At 39.2% G+C, this 12,973-nt stretch overlaps 1 protein-coding gene across 8 annotated transcripts in view; it reads right to left on the reverse strand.

The window, feature by feature from the left end:
* Positions 1–12,973, reverse strand: part of ARHGAP42 (Rho GTPase activating protein 42) — a 285,418-nt gene that overhangs the window by 209,787 nt on the left and 62,658 nt on the right. For all 8 annotated transcript variants that reach the window (XR_009055392.1, XR_009055390.1, XR_009055391.1 and 5 more), the window contains exon 2: positions 5,649–5,744. Coding sequence is in view for 3 of the 8 variants with exons in the window: in XM_057748206.1 (XP_057604189.1) it covers positions 5,649–5,744 (96 nt within the window). In the remaining 5 variants the exon portion in view is untranslated. The remainder of the gene's footprint in view (positions 1–5,648; positions 5,745–12,973) is intronic.

The following is a 12,973-nucleotide window of genomic DNA, read 5'->3' on the forward strand; positions in this document are numbered from 1 at the left end:
ATCAAATACTACCTTTCCATTAGACATAACAGATGCATCCTCAAAGTGAATGAATTTATTTGGTAGAAGATTTATGCAACTTCCCCTAGTAATTCCTCTAACAAGGAAAATGAAAAAAAATTTTCAACTACTCCCTTGAAAAACATCTTCTTACTTCACACCCTCTGAACAAGCATCAGTGATTGCTCTCAGGCTTCTGTCTGTATACTCAGGCGATTTCACGTAACCACTGTATTACACTGATGCACACCCAGCTTCAGAGAGGTAATCTAACAACAAATATTTGGGCAAAGCTGGGCAAAGCACTGCTTGCTCGGGAATATACAATTAAGTCCCTGTGACTTAAAATGTCACTATTTTAAATTTGTTTCCTATAGTCGCACCCTTCAATGTATTCTCCTAAAGACAGAATAGAAAAGAATTCAAGACATAAGGCACACTCCAGCCAATGCAGTATAGAAAACTTGGTTCAGGTTGGAGTTACCATCCGTCAATCTGTACACATACGATTTGTAAGGATTTTAAAAAAAGATATAACATACTCTTCCTTCTGCGAACTATTAAGCACTAACCATTGTTATTGCTATGTCTACCTATCTGTACTCAAAACAGAGTAAATACCTGAACACAAATACATGAGTTACGACAGACACATCTGGACAATTATCAATATTATGAAATATATTTGATCTGAATGACCTACTTGATGGCCACATTTCTCCACTCAGAGTTGGGAGCATAACCTTAGTTGACAAGTGGTTATATGTTGCCTGTCTCTACCACAGGAATTTTCTGCTTAGGTGTGTCTAAAGGAATAAGTCCCCACCTAAAATATTTACTAGCACACTGACTCTCCCTCTTGGTAAATGTTTAATCTCTTGAGGGCAAAGTTCACATTGTCCAAGACTTTCCTGAGAGCTACAATAGGTCATCACACAACATCGCTAGCCAAGCTGTTTATGAAAAACCACAACTGGACTTTCCAATGGTTTCCAAGATTACATAGAATGAATGAGCTTTGCCTCATATTAATGACTAATATTTTTATTGGCACCGTGTCAGTGTGACTAACAGTATCTAATTTTGTTTTTAATCTAGACTTCTTTTAGGAGTTGGTTAAAAGTGATTTCAAATTATAGGCACTAAATATGCATAGCAAAAACCACAGCCTCAGGCAGATTCACAGTAATATTTTTGAGCTTCTATTTGTTCGAACAAACTGCTGTAAAGAGTTTTCAAAAGTACAGTGTTTTATTTTCTGTAGAGATAGTTTTTTATTTCCTACTAGTAAGGTTTTAGGGCTGGACACATGACATTATCAATTCCCATACACATACTAGGATTAACACAGTAGGTATTTTCTTTTGTATAATTATGGTTAAATGACAGTACATTCTGTATCCAGTCTACCCATATAAATATATTATTTGAGGAGGCCTGAATCTTATACCAGTTTGTAATCACTCTTATCCCTTCCATCACCAATTTCTAAGCCCCAAGTGTCCAGCTACTCAATTCCCAACTTACTCCTAACTCAATGTCTTTACTCAGTCAAGAAAAACCAAGTAGTATAAAAAGTGGGCAATTAGAACAGCTGTGGGAAGTTAAGTTGGATGGCCTCCCACTGGGCCAGCGCCAGTGGTGGGCAGATAAAAGGAAGCAATCCAAAGCCCAGGGGCAGCTCAGTCATCCTTAGAGGAGCAGGGAGCAATGGCCTCTTGCTGCTCTAAGATGGAAACGAGGTGCTCAAAGGAGAGCACAGGATGCTGCCCTGCTTGGGTCTTCAGTTCTGGAAACAACTGACCTGCTCTCTGAGCCACAGGAATTCCCCACTAGGTCCCAGACAACTAATCCCATTTTGCTTCCTTCCAAGCCAGCAATGTCTCACTGGCACCAAAAGACAAACAAACGCACCGGCAAGCACAAGGCCAGAAGGGTGGGAGCAGACGGGGACAGCTGAAGAGTGCGGCCGATTTACAGGACAGACACAGGTCCACGTGCCGCACAAACTCCCGGAACAGCTTCCATGAGTTAAGTCATTATACTGATATAGGAAGAGCACCCTCTTTTTCCTTACTTTGCTCGAAATCTGTTTTTCACCCTATTCCACTGTAAGCACACTGAAAGCAGACATCTTACTCATCTTCCACCCACTCCCACCACCACAACTTATACACAGAAAGTTTGCAAATGTCTTGACTTCACAAGTTATTTTGCATTGACATTGCTCGCTTATAAAAGCTTTTTTTCTAAGTCATTGTTTTCAGTGGTTACATCATGGGTAAGTCTCACGGCTACTCTGGCTGAGTATTATGGCTATTACTCAATGCTAAGAGTCACAGCTGTCCCTACTTCATTCCTCTTTTATTAAATCAGAGGAATAAAGAAGAAGCTGAAACTGGGGCTTCGACAAGCTATTTTTTTTAACTTTTTATTTTATATTGGAGTATAGCCGATTAACAACAGTTGTGATACTTTCAGGTACACAGCAAAGCGACTCAGCCATACATATACATGTATCCATTCTGCCCCCAGACTCCCCTCCCATCCAGGCTGCCACACAGCAATGAGCAGAGTTCCCTGTGCTATACAGTAGGTCCTTGTTGGTTTTAAGACAGCTGAAATTTTGTATCTTCCCATGTGGAACTGAAGCTGATGACGGTATAATGGTATGATGGTAGGTAAGGATAGCTCTTGCACTCCATCCACACCAGCCTTACGCATTATTCTCAGGGGTACATTCCTAGGTCACTGTCCTTTGTACAACAGCTGTGTTAGCCTCAGAATTCCTCCATGTTTGGAATGATTAAAGTCTTCTACTATTTCTTTATTATACACACAGTTATTTTTAACTATTTACAGTGGATTTCAGGGCTCAGTAAAGGGATAAAAAGTGCTGGATGGTGAGGATATGGGAATATATCTATATTTTTACATTAGTTGTTTCAGAAATAATTTTTGTTTATAAATCTCTGTGCTCTAAGTTAGGTATTCCTAACAAAGCATTGGTGTTTAAATCAGATTCCCAATAGGGGATAAGTCCCCTGATTTATTAGTAGCAAGCAATAACATCTACCCCTATATAGTATTCACCTTCCATTACCCAACCTTAGATCTAATTCCTCAAAGCCCTGAAAGCATTAGAACTTAACATTCATTGCCTGTCATAAGCTTTCACATACTGATCACTTCACACTTTTCCAATCTAATCTGTAAGAGCCACAACGATAACATCCATCTAGTCAAACTGCAAAGGGACAATCAGAACAAAGTTGAGATATCAAGTTTACCACAACCGGGGGAAATCGCCTACCATTTATCTGCCTGCAAGGTCGAAGAGCAAAGTGATTAAAAAACCCCACCATGTGGGTTTCAAGAAGGTATTTTTAAGTAAGAAGCTTAATGGAAATTATGAAATATGCAGAAATATATTTATTGTACTGTTAAAAAGTAAAAGACCAACTAGAAGCATCTATTTCATACAATCATGTATATGAATCTATGAAATATTTTAAAATCATAAAATCACTAAAAATTATATCTACAAAAACCCAGAAATATCTGCTACAATCCTCTTTATAAAGGAGAACAAACAAATTATATACAATATATAGTTATATGTAGTATAACTATATATAATTAGAAAAAGACACACATAAGTGAAAAAAAATGTTTATAAGGAAAATTATGTCATTTATTCAACAATTTAACCAAGGCTTTACCATGAGTGAGACCCTGGGTCAGGTACTAAAGTGAAATGATTGAAAGAAAAAAAAAAGAAAAAGATCTGGCCTCTGCCTTCTTGGATTTTACAATCTCATTACTAAGTGAAAATAACTGCTGTTATGTGAGTATGTGGGTGTTCTTTCATTTCTCTAAATAATAATGCTCTATATTAATCGTTTAGTAATACAATCTAGGCTTTTGTCTCTTGAGGTATGTGTATTACAAAGTCAATACTGGGGGCTAGATGTGTATGACAAAAGTCACGAAGCAACACACAGAATGACAACCATTGTTCCAGCTGTCAGTGTCACAAGATCACTGACACCACTGTTCCCCATTCAGCCTGTAAAGAGGAGGAAGTCATGCTGCCTGAGGCCCATGTGGGAGCCTTCTCCTTCCTTCCTAGAGGCTCCCTACCAACGCCTCTACCTAGTCAGCCTCAGCCGCCTTTCCCCACAGACCTGAGGGCAAATGGAGCCCCTCATGATCCGGGACCAGCCACCTCCACACCCCCTCGTGTACCTAACACCCCTAAAGGAGCACATAAATCAAGCGACCACCCGGCACAGCTCATCTGAAAGAGGCCAGCTTCACCATGAGACGACTGTACAACATGAACCCCACACCAGAAACAGCTTGTCTGAGGACCGTGCCCGTGATTTCCCCAGAAGTAACTTTTGTGAATGTAACAAGCTAAACCTGCACAATGAACTGGAAACTCACTGGGCTCACCTTCTGAAAGCCCTTTCCTTTCATAGCTAGGTTTGGACTTGATACTTTAGGTTTTCAAAAATAATAAAAATATATTGTTTAGAAATACATATATAACTTACAAAACTATAAACAGAAAAGAAAAGGCAGAGGAAGGAGAGGAATACTATTGTGGAGAAGCATATCAGGGATTCCAAAGCTCAGCTACTCAAAGCGAGGTCCATAGACCAGCGGCACTGACATCACCTTCAAGTGTGTTAGAAACGCAGAATCGCACACTCCACCTGAGACCTTCTGAATCCCAGTCTGCATTTAATGAGATCTCCAGGTGTATCATATACACATTAAGTTTGGGAGTCACTATTCTAAATCCTAAATTCTATTTTTACCTGGAAGGTGAGTTCACTTAGTGTATTATTCTCTAAAATGCACACACATATTTTATACAGTCTTCTGATTGCATGACACTAATCCAGCCTACAAACGGACCCCGTGTACATACAAACTGGCAAGAAGAGATTGTTAAAATGTGGGGAAAAGAATGCTATATGAATCTGATCTTCAAACGGTAAAATCTCAGATGCAGATAAAACCTGAGACCACATAATCCAACCTCTTCACTTATGGGAAATGAAGTCATCCAATTCAGGGAGGGGCGTGTCTTCACCAGGGTCAGATTGCTAAATATCTATGGCAAAATCAGATTAGGGCTCAAGTCTCCTGATTCCCAGTAATGTTCTGTGTCTTACACTAATACTGGTTAATACATCATGACTGATTTTTTTCTTTATAAACAAATACTGAAGTTAAAAGAGAAATCAGTAATAAGTTAAAAAAAAAGTATGATAATTGTTAAACCAGTATCTTATATATTTAATAGCAGATGACCAATATGTATTTGTTTGAATGAATGATTCACTTTGAGGCAAAGAAAAACAGTGCTATCCATAGCTTCTCAAAGGGCTGAGCTGAATTATAGAATGATTAAGTGATTTTCCTTATGGAAAAAAACCACAGAGCTCAATTTTAAAACAATTTGTAATACTCTCCTCCATAGCAACCAAAAATCGCCCTTATGCTTTTATCAAAGTCAGAATATTTGACATACTTAGTATTTGGGTGTGTGAATCTGTTTGACTTCAATGAAGTCATTATCTGAAGTAAGACTTTTAAAATTATTACTTAGAATATTGAAAAACAGCAGTACTCACCAATACTAATTTCATCATCTGTTTCAGCATCACCAATACATTCAAACTGGAAATCTTGCAGTGACTGGGAAAATTTCTGTACTGCCATAGACAGATCTGTAATTAAAAGTTTAAAAAAAAAAGTTAAAAAATATCATAAGTTGAAAGTACAATGCCATGGAAAACTCGAGAGTTTCCACAGGTATTTATATAACTTTGCTGCTAAACCAGAAGCTTTTTTAAATATCAGCTTGACAAATTTAAGCAGAATTTAAAGAGACTACTAAAGAAATATTGTAGGGATTAGATCTGCTTTGCTTCCAAAGGAGATTTACTCCTTTAAGAAAATTTTGGTGCCAGTTGTATATTATCTGGATGCCAATTTCCCAAAGCCTTTATCAAAGAATTACCATTCACTCCCTATAAATGGAACATTTATTTAAAAAAAAAAAAAAAAGAAGGAAGAAGGAGAAGAAGAAGAAGAAGGAAAGCTACTGACGTTATTGGTGGGGGAAAAAAAGAAAAGCAGCAAACCTTCGAATAGAAAGGGTCACTAATGTTATTCTATACAGACTGTGGAGCAGATAGGGAATGTTTTTACCAATAAACACATTCTCCTTCTAAGGTGAAAGGCCACCTGAAAAGTTGTTTACAAATAACATTGTGTTTACAGGAGACCTCAAGCTAAACATAATCCTCAGTTCTGACTTCAGTCTGAACAAACTCCAGAGAGTGACTAAATCCAGAAGAAGAATTCTTCCTTATTCATGGAGAGAATAAAGAAAAGCCCAGAGCAATGAGAAGTAAATCCCTGGGCGGCAAAAGCCTAGGATGCAACTTAACAGTGGCTAAGAATGCAGACTCTGGAGCCAAGGCAGCCTGATTTGAAATCCAAGTCCTACCATGTAGTCATTATGTGACCTTAGGCAAAATTTTTTTAACTCCTCTGGGCCTCTGTTTCCTCATCTGTAAAGAGTGAATAACAGTGGCCACTTTATAGAATTGTTTTGAGGATTAAGTAAGGTAACATTTGCAAAGCGTTTAGAACAGAGCCTCATACTTAATAAGCACTATTTATGTTTGTTAGATAAAATTAAATCAATCTGACAGTGCAGCATCAGGGAAGCTTTAAAGTCCCACCTCTCAGAGCTACTGTGATCTTCCATGCTAACCCTTCACAGAAGTCTGTGCCAGCAGGAAAATGCATTTTTCTGGAAGTCTCTCTACACTTCATTTAACGTTATCTCCCATGGGTTCAATTCTGATACCCTGAATGCTTAACATTTAATTCAAGCAACTGGACCTGACAAAGACTCTCTCCTTGACCAATCTTCAGTCAGGCTCCTCTGAGCCCTCTTCTTATCTGGGCCTCTACCTTGGCTCCCTATCCTCACTGGGCCTATACAGCCCAGTTTTAGCAAAAATCCTTCCAAGTCAGTTTAGAGAGAACATCTAAACTGATTTCTGATCAAATTCCCCATCCCCTACCTTTGATGCTTAAGTCCTCGACCTGCCTTCACTAAGAATCCTCCAAACCTTTACATCTTCTCCTCTTAGTGATTTTCCACTCACTGATGGCCTCCCCCAACCCTGCCATCCAACATGCTCCTTGGCTATAAATCCCCATTTGTTCTTGTTGCATTCAGAGTGGAGCCTAAACTCCCTCCTCTAATGTGACACTCTTGACATCTACAGCATCCCTCCTGATTAAAGTCCTCCTTAGCACTGTAACTAGCATTAGAATCATTTTTTCTTTAAGAGAAAATTATGGCCCAATGCCTAGACGTGACACCAGGACTTACTGCGGTAACCCACCACTCATGAGACAGCAAGCCCACGTACCAGTCCCAGTAAGCACCACAAGTGAAATCTCCAAACATGAAGGTCACTTAACGCACCATGTGAATCAAGAACTCACCAACACCCTCACCAACGGCAATTCTGAAGACCACAGGCCTTGAGCCTCAGAGAGGCTTCTAAAACATACACACACACACACACACACACACGAAAGAGAGACTGAGATTTTTTTTAATTTGTGTTTGAAAAAATAAATCATGCTCTAGAAAGAGGGTATTACTACTCACAGACTAACACCTCTTCTCTTTAATCAGAACCAGAATTCACCAATTGGCTGTGAGGCCCTGGACAATAACTCATCCTTTACAAGATCTGTTTTTCTTATCTATGCAACAGAGAAGGAATTCTTATCTCACAGATTGTCATAAAAACTAAAAGAGGTCTGTGCCTGGTACAGACGAGGCAACTTAATAAATGGCATCAGTTGTTATCATTCAAGCCCAGCTCAAAAGGTGGGAAAGCTAACTGGCCTTCCAGACAGAAGGGACTCATGAGTGTAAAAGTATGCATTTATCTGACATTGCATAGCTCTGGCTAAGGGTAAAGAAATCATAGCACCTATATCAAATGTTATGAGAGGACCAAAAAAAAAAAAAAAAATCAGAGTCCTAGGATAACTTTTAAGCCAGGCTGTGCACTGGTACTCTCCCTGAGAACTGGGAAAAGCATTCCATTTGACCTTTATTTTTCTATGTACAATATACAGGCCTTATGCTAAACTGGATTTGAAGTCACAGGTGGAATTCCTACAGCAGAGTGCGGGTAGTAGGTAATATGGGTGGATCAGGATGCTTAGGAATCTAGTAACAGATAGCCTTCCTTCTCTCCCCTCATCACCATAAGTTCCTCTGAGTTTCCCCTCAAACTCAAGGAGCTATCTGGAAGCTTTGTCCTAGGGAACTCCTGACACAAATCCCCACAATCGAACATTTCTTTCTAGACCATTCTCTGCTTCCCATGGCCTTGCTCCGTGACTGAGAAAGGTAAGCGCCTTCGTCCCTTCACAGAGATCACAGTGAGTACACTACACAAATTCCCACCCCTGAACAAGAACACAGGAGCCCACTGTCAATATCTCCAAGGGATTGAGAGTACGAGCTCTAGTTGCAGATGACATGGGTTAGCTTCCTGCTTCTGCCAATCAATGGCATGATCACAGGCAGCCTTCATAACCTCCCTGTACCTCACCTGTTAAGTGGAACAGAACCCATCTCTCGGGGTTTTTGTGAGAAGTGAATGAGTTAATACAGATGAAGCATTTAGAACAGTGTCTGACACACAGCTAAGCACTTAAAACATGTTGGCTATTTCCATGTTGAACGTCTCAGGAAAGAAAGGAAAGGGGAAAATTTCAGGAATGAAGGTGGCAGCTGTTAGGCCTTAGATAACCTTGGAAAGTGCTCAATAAAACACTCTGTTGACTGCAGTTTCAAATTCTCTCCTGGTGCACTGCAATCATGCCGTGACAGACACTACCTGATTATTCAGTATTTCTGTGTACGAGATGGGTGTCTATTTCAACACTGGATAGAATCAAGAATGCATGAATGATCCTTTTTGAAGCATAATGAGACAGGACTAAACAAGAAAATAGAATTAGGTTCTCAACTAGTTCAGATAATCCCAAAAATAAAGGGGAATTTCGAAAAATGACTTATTTTCAACTTCAAGTGTCCAAGTCCCTGATTTTCCTTTTATTTATTCTCATTTGCCAAAAACTGAAGTAATGATGAGGTCAAAAATACAACCAAAGTAAAGAACTTATGATATTTTCTGGCAGTCATATGGATCGATCTGAAAAATGAGGAACCTAGTTCACACTTTTAATCTTGGCTCCATCTCCCACTGATACAATTCTCAACTGGAAAGAGCAACACCTTTCACTGACTTATAACTCCATGGAACACACTCTTCCCTAATTGTCTAAAATTTCTAACAATGGTCAGATGCACAAAACAGAAGTACTGGTCCTAAATCCTTGTAAATAAAATTGATTCACATTCTGATTATATAGACCTTGGATTTAAAACCTAATTAAGATCTTAACGTTTAAGGTTGAATTTTAAAGTATCAAATTATGTACTGATAGAAACTATATTTCTCTTAAATACAAAAAGACCAAATGTATAAAACATGACAAGCAGGCAATCGAGTATAGGCAAGTGTCTCTTTCTTCCTATTTCTCCCCAAGTATTAGAACTTGAAGACAAGCAAGGAAAAAATCTCAGTTGGAGCCACCTTGGCTACACTGAAGGTGTAGGGGGAGGAGTAACATTTACTAGGGGTCAAAGTTGTACACAGTAAAGATGCTACAAGTATCACTCATACCATATCCTTTCTATTTACCTAACCTGCAAGTTAAGCATAGGGTGTCTTCACATGTAGTCACATTATAACTTGGAAGAAATTACAGTAGGTTTTAATTAGTCAGCAATGTTTTTATATCAAAGAGTTAACCCGTAGCACCCATGATTAGATGATACTAATGAAACACTAAAACTTCATTTCATTAGATGCACTTCAACCTCGTTAGAGAAATACAAAACACTTATTAAATATTTAATTACAACTCTTCTTACACATAGACTTAAGAGCTGGAGTTACCTGTTACTTTAGAAGTGTCGACGGAATTACTTTTACAATGTTAGCTATATTTATCTCAGAACAAGTACAAACAGCCAGTCTATTGGTCTAAGGCAGTTTTTCTTGAAATCTAGTTGCTCTGGGATTAGATTTAAGCGAGACTCACAGAAGCAGACATATGTGATGTAGAATTATTACCTTCACACTACTGTGCAGAAGGTAGACAATATGAAGCCATGGGAGTACAAAGGTAAAAACTGGATATATATCCTTCCCTCAAAAGAGCATAGTCCAGTAGGGACATGACGTATGTAAATAAATCATATCAGAGGACAACGGATAGTCTCCGACAGAAGCTAATAACATCACTGCAGATATACATTTACAATAATGATAGCAATAGTGTTGGTAAGATGTTTTACTCTTTCAAAGTTCTTACGTATATTTCTTAATTCGCACACAAAGCTATGAGGGCTGAAGCTCTGAAGAAGCTGGGTAAAAATTTAATTTTCCCAGAGTCTAAGAGCTTGACTCCAACCTGGACAGGTCCTCTGCTTCCCAAAATGGATGTTCTTTCTACTACATAACATAGCTAATTCCCAGAGTAACAAGCATTAAAATCAGCGCGCGTGTGAACCTTTAGCCAACATCTAATTAATCCCTCATCTGCTGTATAAAATCTAAGATAGTAAGACTCTGTGTATTGAACTATATGAGAGTGAGCTAGGTATGCTCATTAGCCTGGAATAAGCTAGCAGCAAACATACATTAGATGGTCTAAAAGTCAAAGGAAATGCACCTTCTTTCCTGTACTTTCTAGTGCCACAAGATAACTGAATAATGTGCTAGGTGTCAAGCTTCTTAAAGGTAGTACCTATATACTGTTCATCTCTCTTCACCATTAGTGCCCAAAAGAAAGCAGACACAAAAGAGAACAGAGGGACCAGAAAGAGAAAAGTATACACCAACTACCAATGTGTTCATAAGAATCCAATTACAGACAAATTACTGAAAAGTTTATGATACTGGGAACGTGAATGAGTATCACTGCAAGCCTTAACCTAATAATATACCACATATTATACAGGAGAGTCAGGGACTCACCAAATAAGCTTTGCCTTTTAATACCTGCAGTTACGCTTGCAATGTTCTCTTAGAGAACTACAAGTGTCAGATTGTTAGACGGAGAAAAGTCAGAGGAAAAGAACATCGGGTGTGTGGCAAAGGGTAAGAAGAAAACGCTATGAGAGCTTCTTGTCAATAAGAATCATACCTATAGCTCTTATTTGAACAAAGTTTGAAAATGCCTCCTTTGCTATTTTCTATTTTACATAAACAGGCAGAAAATAATGGTTATCTGATATTATCAAGTAAGGAACGTCTTCCTAAAGAAGGCCCAGGACAAAGCTTGGCACTAATAATCACTTAATAAATATATGTTGAGTTGAACTGAAATTAACTGAGCAACTTATAATAATGGAATCAAGGAATTCTCTTTCCTTGAAGCCCTGAAGAAACACTGCCGTGTCCATGGGAGATGAGTGGAGACAGAATTACCAGAGGGCAATGGAGCATCGATGCTGGCCTTCATCCCCCTGCAAATGCAAAAAGCGGAGACTACACTAGGCCACTAAATTAACCTGCTGTATTCCAGGATGGAACAACGTGGTTGTCGTGGCATGGTAGAACAAGTTAGCCTAGCTTTAGACAGCCTCATTCATTTCTACAGCAGATGTGCATTTGGGGTTATGTGTGGGATGTGCTCAGATATGGGGAAAAAAAAAATCCTTCCTTAAATCAATCATTCTTTCATGTCACAGACTAAGTGTGCACAAGACTCAGCAGGCATGGACGCCAACTCAGGGCCACCACTTACTGCAAAGTGACTTAGAGCAAGCACTTAGCTTCTCTAAATCTCAGGTTCCTCATGTACAAAAGGAAGATACTAATCCCTTACAACAGCAGTCCCCAACCTTTTTGGCACCAGGAACTGGTTTCGTGTAAGACAATGTTTCCACGGAAGGGGTGGGGAGGAGGGATGGTTCAGGCAGTCATGCGAGCGATGGGGTGTGATGGGGAGCGGCAGATGAAGCTTCGCTCGCTTTCCTGCCACTCACCTCCTGCTGTGTGGCCCAGTTCCTAACAGGCCACGGACCAGTACTAGTCCACGGCCCGGGGGTTGGGGACCCCTGCCTTACAAGACTGTCATGAATATTACATGAAATGGACTTAGCACAGTGCCTGGTACAGAAGAGAAACTTGAAATTCTGGTTCAAATGTTAACTATTAAACCACTATTTATTATGATGGCAAATGCAGAATATGAAATATTTTCATTGTAAGCATAGCATATTTAATCTGTGTATTAAATTACTATCTTCAGGAGAGCTTCAGTGAAAATAAATAGTGGTGCTGGCCTCTAATGAAGACCAAACAGTTTATAATCCCATAAATGATATGTGTCTGGCAAGCAGTTCCAGAAGATTCCAGCCTAAAAACAACAAACAGGAACCAACACTTGGCCAGATTTTATCCATAGTTTCTATAAAGCTGCAAATTCCATAAAAATTGAAAACTAAAAACCACAAAGACTTCACTATTGCTACAACCCAAGTTAAAAATAGGAAGTTCAAAGGATGAAAGAAACCACCCATCTTCCCACCACGGGGTGGGGGGAGACTTGGGGGTGGGTGGGTAAGGAAACAATGGTACATTGCAGCTTCTCTGGATTCTCTTCCTGCCTCAATAAGCATTCCTTTGCTGCCTCTTTTGAGATTTCTCTTCCTCGTACTCTTTCCTTCAGGAAAGATAAACCTATCTTTAGCCACCTTGTTTTAGCTCAATACATGTTTTCTTTTAAAAAGTACTACCTCTGTATTTATATGCAAGCAACTCCTAAGTGG

This window comes from Hippopotamus amphibius, chromosome 9 (genome assembly GCF_030028045.1).
Source record: "Hippopotamus amphibius kiboko isolate mHipAmp2 chromosome 9, mHipAmp2.hap2, whole genome shotgun sequence".
NCBI classification, from domain to species: domain Eukaryota; kingdom Metazoa; phylum Chordata; class Mammalia; order Artiodactyla; family Hippopotamidae; genus Hippopotamus; species Hippopotamus amphibius.